Below are 25,059 nucleotides of genomic sequence, written 5' to 3'. Positions count from 1 at the left end.
CCACCATTGAAACAGAACCATGACAATTTTCCCACCCCATCACAGCCATAGAAACAGACATAATACCTGCCCTCTCCCCCATCACCGTCCTTAATTTGATACAGGAGCACTGAGTGCACATATCTCTCTCCAATGATAGACAAAAAGTTCTTACCTGCAAACTCAGTAAGTGACCCGGGGGTCACAATTCGAAATACATCACATATATGATGCGTCTTCCTTTCTGTGACTGCATGAACAAAGTTTTATCAGAAAAGATATATATATTAAATTCCTCCAATTGCATTTTATTTGCACATGACCCTTGACACCCACACACCCGCCCTATATGGGACGCCAGACCAGAGGTTCAAACATCAAAATATCTCGCAGATGGTACATACACAAGAAACTTATACATCTAGTTAAACGAATTTTCACCCAGTGTGTAGAGGAGATATGGTTACAAACAGACATATTGACGGAAGGACGGAGATATAATGATTTTCCCTTGTCACGATCTGATTAAAATCAGATCTCGACTGTCCTACGCGATTGCCCCTTGCCAAAGCATAACGATGAAGAAACAATGTACACAAGAGGATGACCTATATAAAACCATGGACTCAAGATGCGTGTGCATTAAACAAGATCATACTTTCCTGTTTACGGTATATTAAATGCATAACAGGAAGCAAAAGTAAGAGATTATTCGTACCTTGATATGTATCAGGATTTATGAAAGCTCATGTCTCTGCCACACACTCTTTTGTGCCTAGAACTTGAAAATGTATTTAAAATGGAATTCGAATCTTGTTCTGGTTAGTGATGAGTGGTATTTTAATAACAGAAAATACAAGTTTCGCAGAGGCTGCTATGGTACGAATTCTCAATCATCACCAGTAATATATTTCTAAACTGATTACAATTCTTTTAAATGGTAAAGACAAACATGAGAAAAATTGATATAAGATTAGGAAGTATGCATTCGCAAGAAGAGAAAAGAGATAAGACAAATAAGAAAAGAAATAAGAGAACAAAATGGAGGGAGAATATATATATATATATATATATATATATATATATATATATATATATATATATATATATATATATATATATATATATATACGAACACATGAGAGTAATAAATCCTTATTTAAGACGCATTCACGTCCCCCATCCTAATCTTATATTCAATATTACTCTGTAATAATGTATGCACTCCTGGGGACCACCCTCCCAAAAAAGTACAGTTTAAACATGGTTACTTGTGAAATGTTAGAATGTTTCACTTTTAAAAAGTTTATATTTTAAAGTCGCTAATGGTTCAAGCCATCCAAAATCATTTTCAAAAAGTAGAGATTGTGTGCATATTCTAGCTCTGCTCCTAAATGAATATCCATCCACACGTAAGGGTTATTACATAGAAAAGTGTTGGGGAACGTACCCTGTAACTACGTGTTACTATGTCATTAATAGCTGAAAGAGTACTGAGAGAGTCATAAAATTTGTACAGGTTGAAGAGCATTAAACTAGTATCAAATAAGCAAAGAAAAGGACATGAAGGTGAGTGAATATTTGTCTGCATAACACAGTTATTAAGATCACATTGGTTTTCTGTAATAGAATGTCTGCACGTCTGATTCTGGCAGGTCGTCACTTAGTCTCATATACATTTAGCTGACTGTCGATTCTTTCACATGAAAGTCATGACAATTAACAACATTTTAAAAAAGATTATTATTTGTCATTGTTTAATAACAGACGTCGCCAAAACGTCCTATAAAATCCATTAACTCCCACAGTTCATAGGGATACGACACAGCTACTTAAAAGTTACGTCACATCGATGACAACATAATGTAATCATGTGTTGTTGTTTTTTTGAGCTGCGCATTAAATGTTGTTTTACTTAACCTTAAGACGATTAACTAAATTCTTTATTTAATGTAAAATGGTATACAATTTTTGACATACTAATTGGATCGAAATATGCAGTTCTCATACACCGGTTTAAGAGTGAGGGCTACAAGTGTGAACTTTCTTTCCTCTGTGAATCACAAGTATTTAAAGTGAAGGGGTTGACCCGGATACTTGTATCTTCAACTAGTTTGAACATTCATCCTACATGCTCCAGACATTTTAGGAAATACATGCTGAATCATATCTATATTAGAGTTAGGAAAAGGGTTTCAAACATTTTGACCGTAACATCAAATGCATCAGAGATGTCTGACAGCATTCAATTGAAAACTACACAGCACATTTTTGATTTGGCGTCAGATGTGGGATACTGAAGTGTCGCGTGACAATGGTTCAACACACTCCACTTGACTGGATTGTACTCAGCGTTATATTCGGACAACCGAAATAAGTTTTGACATGTGCATGTGCAGTTTAGCTATGAAGAGAACACACAAATTCCAATGATTAGTGGCAAAAGAATTCGACTAAGAAATGTAAGTAACGCTGAGTAACTAAATAATGTAAATTTAGTAACCATTCAATTTTCTTTTTTTTTTTTCGTCTGTCGGTATTTATTTATTTCTTCAACGCTAGACTATTGATCTCTGTCTGTCTGTCTGTCTCTCTCTCTCTCTCTCTCCAACCTAATCTTATTACAAAAGAATTTTAGCAATAAATTGTTGAATCGATTTGTATTTTAGATCAATTAGCGAAATAATTTATCAAGGTAAGATCACATAGATTAAGTTATGCTTTTCTTCGAAAATCTCTCTCTCTCTCTCTCTCTCTCTCTCATAATATGATCAGACAAAAGGAGGAGTGAATTCTACATCACTATCTGTAACACTGCGTTACATACCGTAATTATGCTGAAAATCATTTCCCATCTCACGTATCTATGTGAATAAAATTGATAACATTTTGTTTAGTTTGAAGCTCAGTCTAGTGAAAGAAAATAAGACTATTATTATTCATGTGTGTGCAATAATCGTATAACATTATATTTAATCATATTAAGAACTATGTATCCTTCTCAGTGAGTAAAAATCGGTTTGAAATGTTTCTAAACTGATATTGCAACATACCCTCCTCCCCTTTTCAATCTCATTGGGAGAAAGTTGAAATATTTTGTATTTTCAAAAAGAAGTCCGAGTTCTGAAGATGTAGAAGAATCTGTACCGGTATTTTGAACATGGCTTGGTTGACACATCCTTTCAGATTGAATTGATCCTGTAGGGTTTATTATTTTGAAACCATTTTCAGGATTAACTCACCGCTTTTAGTAATGAAACCAACATATCGTACTTGTTTTTGTGTTATCTCTGAGATAAACACCTGTCCCTTATTACGTAGTCAATCACTGTGTAGACTTTTTCGTAAAGGTGAATTGACAGTCTTCAAAGTGTATCTTATAACGAAGTTATTCGACTCGTATCGAAAAGCGACAAGGATGTTCCGAATGATATGCAGTTATGGACCATTTGATGTACTCTGGCCATTGTACTGATCATTACTAAGATACGGTAGTAAATCTACTTATACTATTTTAAAAACCGAATTATGTATCCACGTTATGTTATACTGTAAATACAAATTAATTGAGTGAGAAAAATGCCTTTTGGCATATTTGCTAAAGTTGTTTACATTTTTGACATCTGTATTATGCAATTCCAACAAAGAAGGATTTACTTTAATAACTTTATTTTCACTCTAATTGTTTCAGATTTTCTTTGACTGAACGGAATGTGCAAGTGTAATAACGAACCAAAATAACTCCTTTTATGAAATGAACCTATAATGACCATAAACGATGATTCCGCCCGACAGATCATTTGAAGAAGGGTCTGCAAAGACCAACAGCGCTTTTAAGATTGGCACTGGAGTTTTGGGATTAGTGTCTATTTGTGTTGCAGTTTTTGTTATTTTCCTGTGTGCTAAAAAGGATAGCAACTCTAAGAGGTACGTTATAAAATGTTTAATATTTCAGTCAGATCTATATATGTGTTGTTAAAAATAACCACTTACCTACACACCTTTCTACCTACTCATCAGCCAACTTTCCTACCTTTCCACCTACCTACCCACCAACCAACCAATCTTCCTATTTATCTATCTACCGACCCACCCTCTGCCATTCTTCCCACTTATCCACCTACCTACTTAATCACCAGGGAATCTTCCTGCCTATGTAACTACCGTCCAGCCAACGTTCCAAAGTACCCACTTACCTATCTATTTACTGGGGTCCCGAGTGGCCTAGTGGTCTAAAGCGCTCACCGTTAGGGATTACTGCCATCTCAACTTTGTCTGCGTGGGTTTGAGTCTCGGGGTCATCCAATGTAGGTAAGTGAGAAAACTTGCCTGTAGCTTCTAGTGGGTCGGTGGTTTATTCCGGGGCTTTTCCCGGGTTCCTCCTCCACAATTTATATTGACCGCCTAACTATTTACTAGCCAACCTTCCTACCGTGCATTTACATTGATGCAGATGATGATCATGGCATTGAATTATCTAAATTATTGTAAACATATATTCTTCTCTTCTACCGGGATACAGCTTATGAAATATGATTTGCTCATACAAGGACCAAGTATATAAAACTGGACATTTTCAGATCACCGATGTAATAATGTAGCTAGAAAGAACTGAGTGAAGGTACCTACATCATCGGTATCAAAATAACCGTAAGACTAGGGGCAATTACAAAATGCGTGCTGACATTTTTCCACATAAGGTCTAGGGCAAGCAAGTAAAATGAAGTACCCTACACCCAATATGTTATTAACTGTACAGCAATTAGGGCATCGCACATAGTATCAAACTGAATAATTTTTAATTTTTTCTAGCTTTTGTTTCTGTAGAATGGGGGTGGGGTGGGGTATACTTATAATACTTGAATCCAATCTGCATTATCCCCAGGTAATCAAGGCCGACAAGAGGGGGTGGGGGCAACCGGGGATATATCTCCTGGGCCCGGGCCCGTAAGTGGACCCGGACCGAACAACACTTTTTAATTTTATGAAAGAAAAGGTTTGTTTGAACAAAAACTGGGATAGGCCCTGAGGGTTTCTTACCCCAGGTCCCGTGATCTCTGTCTCTGGTTCTGAGGGTAATTAAAATTGGCCGTTAGCGCGAATATATCGTTCTCTTTCTGATACTTCACATTGCCTGATTAAAATATAAAATATGGCTCGCGACATTCATATATTATTTGCAGAAAAATGGGACTTAATGTAAATTACCTATCGTTATTTAGATTCATCTGAGATAACCATATATTTTATTGGAGATGGGGGGATTTATTTATAATTTCTTACCGTGCAGCCTAATTCACCTGAAGTAATTAACATATATTTTCCTCGGAATTCATAATATCAGGCAATACGCTTGCAGACGATGGGAATTTTTTTTAAAAATGAATTTCACACGATTTCTAATTATCATTGCCTGGCATAATTTATATGAGGCGATTCACAGAATTCTGGCACGCAAGTTGAATCAGTTTATAATTACCTGGAGATAATGTTAATTGGGTCTTAATAACAACAAAAGGTATCTACCATGTATTATAGGTTTATTTGAGGCAGCTGCATGGTACCTGCATTTTTGTGCATTACGCTCTTAAACGCAAGCGAAAGAGTCACGGGTCAACTGGGGTTTCCTTCTGTGGTGCATTTATGGACAAGGCACTATTTCCAATCGGAAGGTGACCTCATAGTCTTTCACATGGTGATGTGCCGTTCAACAGCAAAAAATAAAATATAATGACAATATTTTCAATACCATTGTCTGAAAATAATTGCTCAACGTATATTTCTATCCAGATTTTTTTGTACTCCTATTAATTGACTTCGCTTTACACATTATTGATATTAAATTAAGTAAGATATTACCAAAATCTTAATAAAATTAAAATATTAAATTACGAACATTTTGTAAATATCAAAATGCAAGTACATTTTATGACGTTTACATTTATTTGAAGGCAAAATATTTTTTATTTGTCTTGCCTGCTTCAACAACGATAGTGACATCACTCATTCCACCAAAAGGCAGCTGAGTCGACAGTGGTGGGTTGTTCTTATTTTTCGAGGAGGAAGTATTCTTCCCCAGTCCGGTGAAACCATAAACCTTTGAGGAATAGCTACCACAATACACCCTAGATAATGTAAACAAAAATAATTAGCATTTTTAAAATGTTTATTTATTTGGAATAGGAAGAATTTTTAATTTATTAATATTACTAGACTGTACGATGATATCATACACTAATCTGGAAGGATATGTTCTATTCTGTGATAATAAATGCTTATCCCTTGACTATATCTTGATCAAACGATGTTGTCAGCACATCATTCTAGTGTTATGCACGCATATAAGTCGAGCCAAATAGCAAACTGCACAGACTCAGATCTGCCGTCGCTTAATTCGTTGGTGGATTTGGACTCAGTGCGTTTTGATATGAGTAATCAGTCGAATAAACAACATAGACCCTGATCTGCCAACGCATTATGCGACGGAAATATCATATCATGGTTTTTGTTGTTTGCAGTTGGACTCGACTTATAAGCGAGTACATACATTATCAATTAACAGACCTCTAACCGTCTAGGTAATACAAACAAGCGGGCGACAACAAAATTCTACGGGCAAGTAAAATTATTCTTCCCATTCCAAATAAATAAATTTGTGAGTTCTGTATCCATATCATAGACTCGTCATGATACTGACTTGACTGAGAAGTATTTCACCGTATGAACCAAAAACTGGAACAAATTTTGGGGGACATCGCAAGTGAGCGAATATCCTTAGAAAGGCTATATGTCGTTTGCGCGTTTAGTTACATATTCTCGTGGCGTTCTATTAAATAGCAGGCACAGTATTGCATATTTCTGTTTATCGTTGTATAACATTTCATCGTGTCTTAGTTTTCGAGATTTTTATTTGTCATTCTACAGAAACCGGAAAGCCAAAAAATAATTACTCAGAAAAATAGAAGAACTTTCCTCGCTTAAAATCAGTTCACCTTCGATGGCTCAGTATTGTGACTCCAGCCGATTCCTTGTTTGTTGCTTCCTGAAAATACAACAGCAATGTGGAGGAATGCTTTGCCTGCCATGCCAGTAATAGCCCCTCCCCAAGTCATTTACAAATTACAGTTTTGAGACGTGTGAAGTTTCCGAAAGGATGACCGCTTCAGATGATAGACTAAGACACTTACCAGCTCCACCAGAACAAGAAATATGTGCGATTGAGATAATGCAATCGGCCGTGAGCTACACACGATATAACAGCAAACAGTCCAAGCCATGCAGCTGCAAAACGTTTTGAGCAAACAATTTTATTTATACCCGACATTCAGAAGATAAGATACACTTCGATGCCCCCCTCCCCCCCCAAAAAAAAAATCCACGACGAGCTCTTTGCCTGAATGCTCGTAATGAGCTGATATGCTTCATCTTATTTATAACTTTATTACGTGAGCACGTGATCAGCGGTCAACCGGTCATGCGGCGAGATATGATGTGTTATGAGAAAGCCAAGTCAATGCTACTATATCGCATTTTATTAATTCAATTATAAGCAGACCAGTATACTGAAAACTGTTATTTGGTGTGATTTATTGAGAAACAATGTATATATATTTTATCTTGAAAACCATAGGTATTTTGTCCAGAAAAACAATATGTAATTTATCAAAAAACCAGATGTATTTTATCTAGACCAAAAATGTAATTCTTCTATAAAACCATACGTGATTTGTCAAGAAAACCGTGTCAATAACAAAAATATGTATATGATGTCTCTCGAAAAGGGAAACAACTCTAATTCTGACAGGTTCGTATTATCCAAGTCGTTAGAGTCATCCGTGCCTTACGAACCTGTCAGAATCAGGCATATTTTTACAACAACGTATTGTTTCATAAAGACATCATTTTCAGTTCATTGCGAAAATCTCACCAAATTTGGATGAAAAATAATAAACTTGTAACGACTTGAATTTATACATGCTATACAATTAAACACATGCTTTGCTTGTCCGACAGCAGTTAAACACTTGACAGACTGTCAAGATTTGGGATCAGGCACTCTTGAACGCCATTTTGCAAAATGGCCACAGTACCAAATACGGAGACATATATCAGTATAAGAAAAGAATTTTAAAGACACTTTGTATGATTGTGTTGATTTATAAAGGTTTTCCCGATTTGAAACAATATCTCCCTATGAGTGGATGGGAGCAAGTTTGTAAATGTAGCTCCAAAGACCCATCTAACAAAATGTTATCGCTTTAAAGATAACTCACCGGGGTACTCAACTGTGCTTTACAAAAGATGTACCCTTTGAACATATTTCAAAATGTTGATTATCATATTTATAATGCTACATGGACATGTTAATATTTCACCAAATTTGGTGAGATTTTCGCAATGAACTGAAAACGATGTCTTTATGAAACAATACATTGTTGTAAAAATATGCCTTTATTCTCTTAAGAAACTAACATGATAATGATTGGGCATGATATAGTGTTCGTCAATTCAGAGCTGATTTGTGCAAAATATATGAGTATTTTGTTCTCTTGAAATATTTTAGTTTTAGTTTCAAAAGCATAAAAAGACTACATTTCATCCCTTCGATTATAAGAAAATTATTTGGGATCAAGATAGAAAAAGAAAACTGTAGCTATTAGTTCTCTAAGCATTCGCATTTGCGAATAAATAAATAAACAAATTAATTAATTATTGTGATTAAAATAAAATAATTGTAATTTTAGCATCAATTGTTAATTGTCCCTTTTTGATCCAATTACGTGTTTATATGATTTCTATTGTAGTTTTAGCAGTCCGTGTTGGAGATCAAAATAACCACTTGTGCATAAGCAGGGTGCTTTCAATTCACACATTTAATGTTTTGCTTTCACACTTTAGATAAATACTAATTATGTACCTGTCTTCCATATAGAAATATAAACAACCCTATACCGCATCCACAATAAAACAGCCCTATGCCACATCCACAATAAAACAGCCCTATGCCATATCCACAATAAAACATCCCTATGCCACATCGACAGTATAACAGCCATATACCACATCCACAATAATACATCCCTATGCCACATCCACAATAAAATAGCCCTTTGCCACATCCACAAAAAATAGCCATATGCTACATCCACAATAAAACAGCCCCATACCACATCCACTGTATAAACAACCTAGGCCACATCCACAGTAAACCAGCCCTATGCTACATCCACAATAAAACAACCCTACATCACATTTTAGTATAAACAATCCTATGTCACATCCACAGTAGAAACAGCCCAATGCCAAACCCACGGTAAAACAGTTATATGGCACATCCACAGTATAAACAGCCCTATGCCACATCCACAGTATAAATATCTCAATGCTAAACCCACCGTAAAGCAGCCATATTCCACATCCATAGTAAAACAGCTCAATGCCAAACCCACAGTAAAGCAGCCCTATGCTACATCCACAGTATGAACAACGCTATGCTACATCCACAATGAAACATCCCTATGCCACATTCACAGTATAAACAGCTATATGCCACATCCACAGTAGAAACAGCCCAATGCCAAACCCACGGTAAAACAGCTCCATGGCACATCCACATTATAAACAACCCCATGCCACATCCACAGGATAAACAGCTCAATGCCAAACCCACAGTAAAGAAGCTCTAAGCCACATCCAGAGTAAAACAGCTCAAAGCCACATCCAGAGTATAAACAGCCCTATGCCACATCCACGGTATAAACAACGATATGCCACATCCAGAATGAAACAGCCCTATGCCACATTCACAGTATAAACAGTCCTATGCCACATCCACAGCATAAATAACTCAGTGCCAAACCCATTGTAAAGCAGCCCTATTCCACATCCATAGTAAAACAGCTCAATGCCAAACCCACATTACAGCAGCCCTATGCCACATCCACAGTATAAACAGCCATATGCCACATTCACAGTAAAAACAGCCCAATGCCAAACCCACGGTAAAACAGCTCCATGGCACATCCACAGTATACACATCCCTATGCCACATCCACAGTATAAACAGCTCAATGCCAAACCCACAGTAAAGAAGCCCTAAGCCACATCCAGAGTAAAACAGCTCAAAGCCACGTCCAGAGTATAAACAGCCCTATGCCACATCTACAGTATAAACAACGCAGATCTGTAAAAGTCAAATGCAAATTGATATCCTCATTTAGATCTGTAAATGTTAGATGCAAATCGATGTCATCATGCAGATATGTAAAGGTCAAATGCAAATTGATGTCCTCGTGCAGAGCTATAAAGGTTAAATGCAAACTGATGTCCTAGTGCAGATCTGTAAAGGTTAGATGCAAATCGATGTCATCATGCAGATATGAATAGGTCAAATGGAAATTGATGTCCTCTTGAAGAGCTGCAATGTCAAATGCAAATCGATGTCATCATGCAGATCAGATGGGAATCAACGTCCTCATGCAGTTCGATAAATGTGAGATGTAAATCAATGGTTTGATTCTGGTGACAAATTTTAAGACTCGAGTACTCCAGATACCTGACGTTGCTGAACAGCTATGAACTCAATCATTTACAAAATCAACCCCAATGCCCTACCTCCAGTTTCATTTTCATCTTCAAAGCATGGCGCTTCTGACACCAAAAAAGTAAATCCATGTCTTTGATCACCTAGGTAGGACTAGATTACCAGTAGATCGAAATTTCCAGACAGGGGAAAATGTATTGTGAGACACACCCCACTTACCGCCTGCCTTCACACCACCCCCGTTTGTATAATCGCGAAAATTCAAGCAACGTTGAGAGACAATTAGATACTTGATCTTATCATTTGTTCATTACAGAAAGAAAGTTTCGTCCGATTCCAGACAGGCCTTGCTTGAAAACCAAGTGTCTCCGGCAAGACATGGGGTAAGCAATTGTTAATGTTAATATTTGTTCACTACAAAAAAGATCTTCCATCGATTCCAGACAGAACTTTCAGAACCTGAAAATCAAATGTCTCCGACAAGACCTGACATAAGTAAATATTAATGTTAATTTGACCTGTTCACTGTAAAAAGAAATCTTCCAATGGATTCAAGACAGGACTTACTTGAAAACCAGGGTGTCTCCAACAAGACATTTGGTAAGTAAACATTAATGTAAATCAAGTTTAATTTGAGCAAGCAAATATTAATATTAATTAAGGTTTGTTAAGTCTTCAGATCCTGAAATGTATCAAATATCCGTTGAGCATTGATTTATAACTTCATACATGACCACTCTTACATTTGTCTTTTGTTCTCTCTCTCTCTCTCTCTCTCTCTCTCTCTCTCTCTGATACCGCCTATTTTAAATCACATTCCAGCAGTGCAGTGGAGCCTATTCCATAAACGTAAACGTATTCAATTTAGATTTATAATAAATTTAAAATATAGATTTAAAATAAATTTTAAATAAAGACACAAACTAATATACTTATTTGGTTTCTGTCTCACTCAAAATACGAGAATAAGTAGCCTTTCTTGTCTTACACGAAGCTTCCGCACCACACAAAGTGAATCTATTGGCCTATCTGTCTGTCTGTCTCTTTGCTTATGAGGGTTAATAAGACGAGAAATCTAGTAACAAATATCAGGAAGTCCTCGACCTTTTGGCTGCATTATATTTTTTATTTGTTTGCTAAATTTATATACATGACACAATTTGTAGTAACAACTGCTCTTAGCGGTTTATTCTCTTGTATTTTCTTTTTGTTGTTTGTTTTGGACGTGTGTTGGTTTTTTTCTCCCAACGGGACCGTTTACACATGTTGATTTGGCTATTCTTAATGCTATTACGGAAAATATATAAAGTATTCGACATCATATTTACTCTCACCCATCCATTCGTCTGTCTGTCCATTTGTATGTATGTATGTATGTATGTATGTATGTATGTATGTATGTATGTATGTATGTATGTATGCATGCATGCATGCATGCATGCATGCATGCATGCATGCATGTATGTATGTATGTATGTATGTATGTATGTATGTATGTATGTATGTATGTATGCATGCATGTATGTGTGTATGTAGGTAGGTAGGTAGGTAGGTTGGTATGTATGTGCATACGTGCGAGCGTGCGTGTCTGTGTGCGTGCGAATGTATGTACGTATATGTATGTATGTACCTATGTATGTATATATGTATGTTTCTTTATGTGGGATCCAGTGATGAATACATGACCCAGATTTGAATGAATAAGACTCAGGAATAGGAAACAAGGCGCGGCTTGTTGCAAATTAGTACTTCCTGAGTAACGGTGATAGATCCTTGACTAGTAAGGTCTAGGCGATGCTAATGTCCATCGACAAAAGGCTGTCGATGTTAACTTCATTTATCTGGATCTATCACTTTCTTGCCTCAGATTTCACCATGATGCCGTTAAAGTTAAGTCTGGATTTAACGTTATTGGAATGGTTAAACTCAAATTTCATCAAACCAATCATGAATTTCGCTAAAACATCTTTGGTCCACACTTGAATTCTTTTGGCTGAAATTTAGGTCAGACTTGAAACTAACCAATACAATTCTTCGTCTGGAACTAGTTTGAGACTAAGGATGGTAAAATTTGCAGCTGATCCCATAATTGGAGACTTAGTATGAAACCGGGACCTTTTTTAAGTTCGAATATTAGTACTTCAATTACCTGCATCTTGAAGTATATGAAACATTTTGAATTTGGAACGTGAGTTCCAGATTTCATTATTGGCTGATGAAGACAGGATTACATAAAGCTGAAATACCGAAAACAACTTTTCTTGAAACATTCTGAGAATCAGCGCAAAAATCTACATTTTTTATAAACGTTCCCAAAAAGGCTTAAATTTTAAAAAATGCAAACGGTTTGCCTGAATTTAACCTTTACAGTAGATAACGACAAATATCGATGCAAATCTGAACTTCTTTCCTGTCTATGCCTTGAAAGAGTATGTTTGTTTCATATTAAAAGAAATTGATGCAAGTTGATTGTGGAGATCGGGTGGTGGTGAATGGAAGTGTACATCATTGTGTTATCCATTTCAAAGAAGTTTCAATAATTTTTCTTTTACTTGCTTCACGGCTCAGAGCATTCAATAATCTTCACATTAAAAAAGTACGGAAAATTGTTTTTTAAACCGCTTTGCCAACAGCTAGGAAATGGTACATCATTAGTATAGTATGGCACATTGGGATAAGGCAACGAGGGCTACCGATATTAAACAGGGTAAAATGTTAATGGGGCATATGGGACGTTTAACATGGGGATGACAGTCTGGGGATAGACTAGTAATCTACTATCCACCACTTAATAATTATCTACTATCCAACACTGAGTTATATACCATCCAACACCCTGTTATTTATTATCCAAGAAGCAGTGTGTTACGACCAGTAATACTATCCACTCAGTATCCAACATCTATCCACAGACCAAATAATATTCATCCAACACCTGTCGACAGACCAAATACTATCCAACACTTCTTTTATAGTGACCAAAATCCCACACCTACTTTCCAACGAAAAGGTAGGATGTATAAGAAGAGGGATGAAATCACGCACTATCACACACAATATGGTAAGAGTACTAATACACATACTTTACTTACATAAGCATACTATTATATGTCAAAGAATAGGAGTGTATATATATATATATATATATATATATATATATATATATATATATATATATATATATATATATATACACACTATACCGACACACACGCTTTCACACTACTTGATCCTGAGTGAAATCAAATCCCACAAAGCATATCCTCCTGTATAGTCGTATTACGTAATGCCTTGGCCTCTATAATATCCTACCCTACAGTACTCTCCTTTTTTTAAAATATAAAACTACCATCCATCTCCTTTACAATTCTCATAATCCCTGTAAGTTTCCGGTGGAGTGAAGGAAAATATAAAATGAGGGCCACATTTCATATACAGAGTAGGACAAGTATGAAGTATGAATTAGCATTAAGTTACCCTTTTCATGAGTTTAAAGCGTGGGGAGGGGGTTATACTAAATAGTCTAAACATTTTATAGAGCCTAACTGAATTTTAACATTATACAACCATTTAAAACTGTGTAGAGACAAAGTCTAACTGAAATGAATATTACGCCGCACGTTTATCATGTGTGTGGTTTTCTGGCGTATGACAAGACATGTTATGATACAACTACACATGCTATTTAAAATGCCGTTTGGAATGACCAACAGTCAGTGACTGACTGACCACACAGGGTAGGATATAAAAGAAGAGATATAAAAAGCAGAATTTAAATCCATTATCAATAAAGAAAAACATCTTCGCATGCCATCCTACCACGATACGATCTCCATTATAAAAAAAGTAAACTCTCTACCTCCTCTATAATGCCCCTATCTTCCAATTTTCAGAACAAAACTACCTTCAGCCCCTTTGCTATCCTCATAAGCCCTCTAAATTTACAAGTGGACTGAAAGAAGAAATAAAATATAGCCGTCAATTGAATTGAATTTTTTGCGGTATTATAGGACAAGAAGTCATTACCATGAAGTTACGCTTTCATGAGTACATGTCGTCCTGGGTGGGATGGGGGTCTGGTCCTATACTTTGGTCCTATGCAAAATAGGACCAAAGGTTTAGACCGCCTAACATAGATAATTTTTAATAAATGGTTCAAGTAGCCACGGTGTTTAGTACAACACTTATTTAGGTGTGTGTTTCGTTGGGGATTTGAAGACATTTTCACCTATGAAATCAGGTAAACTTCATTTGGAACTTCAGTTAGCATTCTCTCTTGTGACATAATTGATCCTAGACTATTAAAACGATAGAAGGCGGGCACGTGGAAAAAGGTGAAGAGGCTGTTTTCTGGTCAGAACAGCAGTACTCACAGACACTCGGTAAAGAAGAAGAAGAAGAAGAAGAAGAAGAAGAAGAAGAAGAAAGAAGGATAGAAAGAAAGAAAACATAAACAAAAATTCATGAATGTAGACAGACTGGATGATGATTTGCATCCAGAGCCGCAACCGCAGTTCCTAACAGGATAAGCAAAGAGACTGAAGTTATCCAGCAAAGAGACTGACGTTGTCCAGCAAAGAGACTGACGTTATCCAGCCAGAAGAGACTGACGTTATCCAGCCAGAAGAGACTGACGTTATCCAGCCAGAAGAGCAGTTACAGACCCCAAATGAAAAATTGACAGATAGAGCCATGATGTGAGGATGGCCGAAGTGGTTAGAAATCCACCTCGGATGCGAGAGGTCGCTGTTTTGAACCCCGACCGAGTCATACCAAAGACTTTACAAAAATGGTACTAGCAGCTGACTCGTTTGTCGCACTGCGTTAGGAATTTAGTATTAGGACTGGTCGGCCTGGTGTCAGAATAATGTGGCTGGTTGGGACATGATGCTACATTTCTGAGGCATGATGCCCCAGTGCTAGGCATCACTATGAACTTCCACCATGCAGATATCGTAGCGATATGACTGGAATTGATTTAAAACCTACGTTAAAAGTCAAAATCTCTCTCTCTGTCTCACACACACACACGCACGCACGCACGCACACACACACACACAAGAGTCTCCTGTTTTGCTCGCCCCTTAGCTGAATGAATTACGCACTGTCCAAAGAACATTGTATGGTTGTCGATCAAACGTTAATCAAGAGCAACACGACAAATGATTTATGATGAATCAAGAAGAAAAGAATGGGGGAATACCTGGAAGACGCAGGAACACTCATCTCAGAAGAGGAAATTTTGAATGAGTGCTACAACAGACATATGTGATCATTTCCTGTAAAGTCTTTGGAGGCAAAACACATCGCAATTCTCTTGCAATGGAATACGGAAATTACCCGTTCGTCGACTTGCTTGACATATCCTTTTATAGAAAAAAAGTCAAGTGTGAACTCATGACATATCATGATCTTTGAAAAAGAATAGTTGGGAACTTAATTACGACATTACCTTTTGACTCAGGCAAAATGATCCTAAATACTTGTTCTTGATGGGATTGATGGGATTTGTTTGAGATGTATATATATATATATATATATATATATATATATATATATATATATATATATATATATATATATATATATATATATATATATATATTGTATTTCTTTTTCAAGGGAAAATATACCACAAATTATGTGCTTATTTCTTGATTAGTTTTGATTTTTAAAACGTTCATAAGATATTTACACACACGTTTTATATTATCTTTCTCTCTTTCTCAATATTTCTCTCAGTTTGTCACGCACAAATATCATGAACAATTATTATTATTATTATTACTATCATGTAGTCGTTAGCCTGCTGAGTTAAGTCCCCCAATCCCCCATCCCCATCCCCCACTCTGTCTCTCTTTGCCTAATCACACCGATTACGTAAAACAGACGGCTATATCACTTTAGTTCTGCGGTTTTTTAAAAAAAAACATTGCACATCGAAAAATGTCGAGCTATCGTGTGTTCTTCATAGGGTATATTTTACCGATGATATGAAACCTCGAGTTTTGTTTGGGTTTGTGTACGGGTATAGACAGTAACATACCGCTTTGTCTTTAATGAGAGGACCGCTCCGGTGACTTAGTGGTAAGAGCGGCTGCCTTGGATGCGGGAGGTCGTGGGTTGGAACCCCTGGTCGGGTCATACCAAAGACATAAAAAATGGTACTAACAGCTGATGCTTACATGTCTGCGGAATGATGCCCCAGTGCTAGGTATCACTATAAACTGACACTGCAGACATCGTACCGATATGACTGAAAAATTGTTAAAGTTACGTTAAAAATTCAAATCACACACTCACAATTGAATGTACGGCAAAACACGGGTTTTGTAACAACTGACCTGACTTAGGGAAAAACTTAGTCATAATAACCAGTCCTCGCTGGTTAAAAAGAAATTGTGACTTTGACTCATGTGATTCAGACCACTTCTGCGTAAACGACAACGTGTAATCTATGGAAGGGATTGTACAAATTTTTTTTCGGAACACGAATTTGCCACCCTATATTATGGCCAGTGTAGGCTGACAGAAAAAATTTTGTTCATTCATCAATGTTTCAGTAGAACACTGGCTTTCATAGCTGATACACTTGTCCTCAAAAACGCATGGAAAGGGAAACCTAATGTTAATTTGTCCTTGTCCTATATTGCTGACAAAATACAATAACGGCTAACTTCAATTTCTTCTTGCGCTCCACTTGTAAAATAATAGGGATTATGAGAATTGTAAAGTGCGTGGTCATTTTACTGTAAAACGGAAGGTAGGGACTATATAGCGGTGTTAGAGCTTTTACATATTTACATTCAGGACCATATGGCTATACGATGCTAAGGGAGGATATTCTTATTATTAAGATATTTAAATTCTGTTGTTTCATATATATATATATATATATATATATATATATATATATATATATATATATATATATATATATACAATCCTCCAGGTTAGAGAATTTTTAATTCGTACTCTACGGAGATCGAACCCAAGTATGCGGGCCCATCGCCTTGCCTGCACATACGATACTATTTGTTTTATTGTATTAAATATGTATTCTGCCTACTATTATTATGCATTCTTCAATAGAATCCAGGGATAGCCCTTTCCGTTTTTTCGTTGAATCTGTTAGTAAATTTTAGGGATTATGAGAATTGCGAAAGGGGTGGTTGTTTTGCTTTTAAAAACGGGGGGTATGTTAAGGTAGAACGTTACAGAGGCCCAGGCATTTTATAAAACGACTATTCAGGAGGATATGCTTTATGGGGATTTGATTTCACTCAGGATCAAGGCCGCAGCGAAGGGTTGTAATAACATGCATGTTGGTATAGTGCATGTATAAAAACACTCATACCCTTTGACACGTAATAGTATGTGTATGTAAGTAACGTATGTGTATTAGTACCCCTACCCTTTTGTATGTGGTTTCATCCCTCTTCTTTTACATTCTACCTTCGTCAATGAAAATACGTCATTGGATTTTGGTCACTAAAAAAGCGTAGTATATGGTATGTGAGGGGAACTGGCAGGGACGTCCCAAGGGTTTATTGTGAATTATGACCTTGCCCCATCGTAATATGGCGACATTTAAAGCCTAGAGCCCGCCTAGTTCGCCTAAATAGTCGGGCAAGCCGTTGTTAATGGTCACTAAACACGGTATATTAGAAAGTATATAACTAAGTGTAGATAACTAGCTGATTCATAGTAGATGATTAGGTTGTCATCAGGTTGACATCTCCATTGTTAAATTTCCCACTTTTACGCTGTTTAATATGGGAAGCGCTCCAACCCGTCCCCACTTTTCTACATATATTTCTAATTTTGTATTATTCTCTGTGGCTTAAAAATAATTGTGTTACAGAGGATTTTTTTTCAAAACGAAAAAGAAAACAAACATTACTTTAATGGGCTGATCTTTTAATCAATTAATTTATATTTCAGGTCGACAACAAAATGTATGCAGTTAGCGAGAATGGCATTGGTGAAAGTCTACTTGACCGAAAAGAAAAGTCCGTGTTACATGGATCTACGCCCATGAAAGGAGAAGGAAGGCCGCAAAATTCATCTCCACAACCTTCACAACCGCTAACCTGGCCACAAAATTATAGATTAACAAATGAAAAACAGGCACTCTACGACAGTCCAACTTCAAATAAACCAATACGGACTATGCCGATTGAATCCGAAAAGTATCAGAGTTTGTTTGGAAGAAGTCAATCGGAAGTTAATGATGAAAATCTGTATTCCGATGGCTACATACGACAAGATCCAGCAGACGAACTCTACCATGTTCCTAAATCTAACAAACCAATACTTGATAAAAAGCCGCTTCCATCACCAAAATTGTTGGAAAGGCCGAAAAAGAAACTTCCATGTGCAAGTGATTCGGTAATGGATGCGCATTGTGAATTAGCAAATTCGTCCAGTAATTATGGGACATCTATGTGTACATATCCAAATTTAATCCAAAAAGTTGACTTGGAGAAAGGTGATGATAATCATCATGAACCATGGACCGGAAGGACCCAAGAAAAACGAATACCATTCTCCCCATCAAGAGAAGGAAAACTGTCCGAATCTGAATCAGGAATTGATGACAATACATTTCAGCATGAATTCAACTCAAGGACAAAATTGGAAGGCAGAATGGAATCTCTAAATGTGGCTCCTAAACCTGAAAATTCCACAAACCAAAAAAAGCCTCCTTGGTCAATAAATTTGAGCGAGGAACCTAAAATGAAGCCTCTGGGATCTAAAAATTTGATAAAAGTGTCGAAAACTACATTTACAGATAGTGTTCAAGGACCGGATATGCCTGTTTATAAACATGGTGGCAATAATAGAAAAGAAATCTTGGACAAATTTGACAACAACTACGTTTCTTCCACCGCAATTTCAATATCCCCATCACCGGTGAAACCTCCTAGATTGCCATTACAGGGATCCGAAACTGGTGACGATTCACTTGAAGATCAATTCACGATAGAAATTAATTCAATAGATGCAGCAGATGCGCCCTATGATGTTCCCAAATCAAGAAGGCCAAGTGATGACAGAAAACCGTTGTCCTTACCAAAACTAGTCGGTAGCTCAGAAACAAAGCCTATAGATGGTGCTAATACGACAAAGGAACTGGAAATAGAAATAAAAGAACCACAGACGCGATTCAGCAGGCCTATATACGTGGGTACTAATTCAAACAAAAGGGAACTTTTGGAACAAAAATATAGATTTCAGTCACCTTTGTCTGACAAAATAAACGCGCAGTTGGTGATCTTAACGTCTTCGAAGTCTGCTGTGTTGTCAACAACCAGAACCGCACCTGATGAAAGCAAATTTCTAACTGAATTGCACTCGGATTCAGATAGTAAAAAGTACGCGGATAAGGAGGCTGACCCGAAAAACAACTTACACAAATCAGTCCCAGGAAAACAGGTACAAAACACAGGAGCAAAGCTGGGGAGAAAACCAGAATTAGTTTCGACTCGAGGCGATACTATCGACGACGATGGTTCGTATGCTGTTCTACTAAGTGTCGAAACGGATGCTTCAAAAAGAAACTCTTCACATCTCAGCACTAAGGACGATCCAAGTTTGTATAAAAATAACATGTTTCCATTTCCAGTAGTGGATCTTCCACCACCACCTCCCCCCTGTCATTTTAGTTACGTAAATGTACCAAATACAATGGTGTCCAAGCAGAACAAGTCCGTGACGAATGATGTTGATTCGGAGACTGAAGATCATCCGAAATACATAAACTGTGCAGAGTTTTCGAAAAGGAACGATAACTTGAAAAGACTAAAGGAAACAAATTTTTGTCCCCCGGCCCCGTGTGTTGCGCAGGGATATATAAATATATCTCACACGTCCAGCAAAGAATTAGAAGAAGATACTGAGTACGTAGCAATGAATAATCATGTTAAACTAGATTCGCAAGCAACAGATAACTCTATTGCGAAATATGCAAATATACAAAACATTCATGTCCCACAGACACCAGAAACCGACAGCGACATGTATCTGCCGATGACAAAACACTTAACACATGCCAACTCCGACACATACTTATATCAAAACGGTGGCAACACGAAGCTTAAAGAAAACAAAAACTTGTACGTGAATTCCTCTTTCAGCACTGAAGGCACCCAAAAGGAACTCCACGACAGCGAGCAAGATGATACATATAGCTATGTGTCAGCGGACTTCTTTTTGAAAAACAAAATGGCTGCAAACGCAGCAGATAAATCGGATGATTGCACTCACGACGGTAAGGCGCAAAAATCAACCGTAAGATCCACAAGTTTACGAACAGAGACATCTGCCAAAGAAAAGGATATGAGGACCCAGACTTCGAAACCACACAAGTTACAACAAACAGTCATTGTTTCCAAAACCGTTCTTGCAGGGAAACCTGGTTTAGAAACCGTTCCACCACCTCAAAATGCAACGTACAAATAGAAGGAAAACAGTAGATAAGAAATTATCGAAATCTAGATTTGCAATGCATTTTATGTTTTTTAATGAGCATAAATTCTACTATAATTATTCCCTTGTCAAATACGGAAAGTTAAGTTTTCTTGTATAATTTGTTATTGGTAATGTTCCAACCTATCAAGATGTGTTTATGATGATGGGTTTGCTGCGGTAAGTCGCAAGGATTTATTTAAGTTGTAATCTGGTAAACCAGTCTAAACAAAATAGCGGGTTCTTAGCTGTTCAATGTTGTTTACAGGGTGTAGAGAGCGATCACAGGCCCTGGGTAAGAAACACCAGCCATATATGCTGGGATGGGGCCAAGGAGTGTCAACAAAACTAACCAGAATTATATAATTTAAACAATATAAACGTGAATTATTGATCTTTTCATATACCCATACTGTGTTGTAGAAGCCATTATATTCTGTATGGATGCCTAGTTAGTAATGTTATCATACGCTTACAGCATATTCAATATTGTAGTTTGTACGTCGTCTGCTGTCAATATGTGTACAAAATTTACTCGTCCGGCTCCCTTTGTAATCCTTATGCATACAATGTTAAAAGAAATCATAATCCGGACATGGATAGTATGTAATTATGTACTTTGGGGCATATTTCCGGACATGGATAGTATGTAATTATGTACTTTGGGGCATGTTTCCGGACATGGATAGTATGTAATTATGTACTTTGAGGCATGTTTTCGGACATGGATAGTATGTAATTATGTACTTTGGGGCATATTTCCGGACATGGATAGTATGTAATTATGTACTTTGGGGTATGTTTCCGGACATGGATAGTATGTAATTATGTACTTTGGGGCATGTTTCCGGACATGGATAGTATGTAATTATGTACTATGGGGCTTGTTTATCATTCATCTTTAAATAATTATGATGTAGTGTTGGACTGCATCTGGTTTTGTCAATATTTGCATTAAAGAGGCATTGGTGAATTATCATTGAAACCATTGTTTCTCAAATTATTAAACACACATTATCACTTATAATTATTAAGTTCTGCTATGAATGTGGCGTGTAAAAATGGATGCATATATTCAAATGTCTCGAGTGACATTATTGATGTATTTCCTACTAGGCAGGCCTTCATGATCAAGGTGGAATGTCACGTGGTTACCACTTAATCCAATGTTGTTGTTGCTCTTTTTTTTTTTTTTTTTTTTTTAAATTGTTTCTCTTATGTGCAGTAACAGTGAGAATCACAAATTGCCTGGATATATGTCAGTACAGCAATTGACAGAAAATCATAATTGTTTTCTCCAGAATTTCTTCGCAAAAAAAGGAAAACGCATTTTATTCGGACCACCTCGGCTACTTCTACCATTATGTTGACTTTAGGACTCACCGAGAAGTTGAGAACAAAATCTAATTCAATGCATTCGCAACTTTTCAGTCAAATTTTGTTTCATAAATATTCACGCTTTTCCGAATGGCTATTGTTGGCATACATTCCCGGCATGATTCGCTGGAATGACCGAGAATTTGCGAATGGCTATGTCCTGTGACTCCATTTTCCGTGACTGCTGTATTCAGTCATTAACTGTGATATTTACCGTATATAATCGATTATAAGTCGAGATCAACTGCAAACGGTACAGACCAATATCTGCCGTCAAATAATACGCATTGCCCGAAGCATTATGCGACGGCAGACCATGGTCTATGATGTTTGAAGATGCACTCGACTTATGCACGAGTAAAAATTGTGTGATTTATGTGTGAGATTTAGATTTTTAACGTAGCTTTAGAAATTTTTCTCTCATATCACTATGATGTCTTCAGTGTGGCAGATTATAGTGATGTGTAGCACTGAGGCATCATGCCACTGACACTTAGCATCATGTCCCACCCAGTCACATTATCCTGACACCAGGCCGACCAGTCCTAACACCAACCTCTTAATACTAAGTGCCAAGCGAGGCAGCTATTATTACCATTTTTATAAATCTTTGGAAAGACACGGACGGGGTTCGAACCCGCGACCTCCCTTATCCGATGCGAACGCTCTAATCACTAGACCGAAGGAGTAAAAATTGTATATGCCTATCAAGGAGAACGACAAATGTGGGTCAATGTGACCTATGCTGTATACTCTAGTGGAATACTTGGTTTACAACATACAACTCCATATTTCAGTTATTACTGTCAACTGTGTAAAAAAAACTAGACATGTAAGATAACAAACGTTTCGTTCTACTATACCACAAACGTCGACTTATACCATGATTTTTGTGTTACTAAACCACAAAATTCGTCTTATACCATGCTATTTCTGCTACTACACCATATAAGTCGTCTTAGACCATGATATTTGTGCTACTACACCACAACAGTCGTCTTATACCATGATATTTGTGCTACTACACCACAACAGTCGTCTTATACCATGATATTTGTGCTACTACACCACAACAGTCGTCTTATACCATGATATTTGTGCTACTACACCACAACAGTCGTCTTATACCATGATATTTGTGCTACTACACCACAACAGTCGTCTTAGACCATTATATTTGTGTTAATACACCACAACAGTCGTCTTATACCATTATATTTGTGCTACTACACCACAACAGTCGTCTTAGACCATGATATTTGTGCTACTACACCACACAAGTCGTCTACTACGATGATATTTGTGCTACTACACCCCAAAAGTCATCTGATACCATGCTATTTGTGTTACTACACCACAAAGGTCGTCTACTCCATGGTATTTGTGTTACTACACCACAACAGTCGTCTTAGACCATGATATTTGTGCTACTACACCACACAAGTCGTCTACTACGATGATATTTGTGCTACAACAACCCAAAAGTCATCTGATACCATGCTATTTGTGATACTACACCACAAAAGTCGTCTGATACCATGATATTTGTGATACCCACCACAAAAGTAGTCTTCTACCATGGTATTTGTGTACTACACCACATAAGTCGAACCTAAAGTACATGTCTATGGATGTTATTGTTTAAGTTTACGTCGATCTATATATAGCAAATTGATTGGCGTGAAGCGTATGCTACTTTAACTACACTCCTTATTTGAATTAGTTTTCTTGTCAAATGTCCGTCGTTGTGAAATTTTTGACAATAAACACATTCCTTTATGCTAGAAAGAATGTCAGTCTTATATATTTGACCCCTACCCCCTCCACCCGGCCCCCACCCCATCACCCCTAGCAAGAATGCACCTGCAATAATCTTTATTGTTTTTCTTCTCTGAATTCCAGTCAAATACGGTACAAATAAATTTTCTTTAAGCCTGAAGCCTATAAGATCCACAAAAACTTCACATAACATATGAATATTAAGAAAGCTAAACCATAAATTGTTGTTGTTGTTCACATTCTGGTTGACAGCGCACCGTTTTGTGGCGAATAACTGTGTTACAGTTCCAAATAAATCCATTCAACAATGACGGTCTTGGATTCTAAACTTATATACTGCTCACTTATGCATTAAAATTGCTAGTGGTTTTCATGAAGGCGGTAATTTAGTACATCAAACAAAAAATTATCTTAAAAAGAAACGGAATGTTTATATTCAGTCATCATTAGTTCTCCATTGTCCGGAATTAATAATATCATTGACTACTGGAAACATCAATTAAACTTCAAAAATCTGAAAGAAGTAACAAATTCATTATCTTGGAAACTGACAAACAAACAAGATATGAGTACTAAGTTTGCATTGATTCTTTCATAAATAGTTTACTGAAATCATCTCAGGTGCACTAGGATCTAATGACATGATCTGAAGTAATCTTCCAACACCAGAGAAGAAACCATAAAAATTTGTGCAAACCGAATGAAGGATTCCTAAATTGGGAAGGGAGTTGCTATATATGCGCCTTTCAAATTATGCCATATCAATTACGAATGCTCATAATCCCTCTACTGACGATGCAGGTTGTTCAGAAATGTCTGAAAAAGTCAGCAACATTTAAATCTGAAAAGTTGCTCTTCAGATTTGCAAAGATGTAAGAAGCATATTTCTTACATGAATAAAACACAACTCG

General features: G+C 36.8%; 1 protein-coding gene across 1 annotated transcript; it reads left to right on the top strand.

The window, feature by feature from the left end:
- The first annotated feature begins 2,075 nt into the window (after positions 1-2,075).
- On the top strand, positions 2,076-24,160 carry LOC149804065 (uncharacterized). Its single transcript, XM_089953919.1, has 4 exons — positions 2,076-2,441; positions 3,671-3,906; positions 10,839-10,905; positions 18,467-24,160. Exons 2-4 carry the CDS (start codon positions 3,758-3,760, stop codon positions 20,984-20,986), a joined length of 2,736 nt encoding a protein of 911 aa, XP_089810045.1. The 5' UTR covers positions 2,076-2,441; positions 3,671-3,757; the 3' UTR covers positions 20,987-24,160.
- Positions 24,161-25,059: the final 899 nt, after the last annotated feature.

The sequence above is a fragment of the Sinohyriopsis cumingii genome, chromosome 3 (assembly GCF_028554795.1).
Source record: "Sinohyriopsis cumingii isolate HCF-2022 chromosome 3, ASM2855479v2, whole genome shotgun sequence".
In the NCBI taxonomy this organism is placed as follows: domain Eukaryota; kingdom Metazoa; phylum Mollusca; class Bivalvia; order Unionida; family Unionidae; genus Sinohyriopsis; species Sinohyriopsis cumingii.
The sequence above is the reverse complement of the archived record's forward strand: the minus strand, read 5'-3'. Positions and strand labels throughout refer to the sequence as shown.

Bases quoted from the DNA above. Each gene is read 5' to 3' on its own strand.
- LOC149804065 (XM_089953919.1), top strand. From the start codon at position 3,758: ATGATTCCGCCCGACAGATCATTTGAAGAAGGGTCTGCAAAGACCAAC. The intron at 3,907-10,838 runs GTACGTTATAAA...TGTTCATTACAG, and splicing joins AAGGATAGCAACTCTAAGAG to AAAGAAAGTTTCGTCCGATT. The intron at 10,906-18,466 runs GTAAGCAATTGT...TTTATATTTCAG, and splicing joins TGTCTCCGGCAAGACATGGG to GTCGACAACAAAATGTATGC.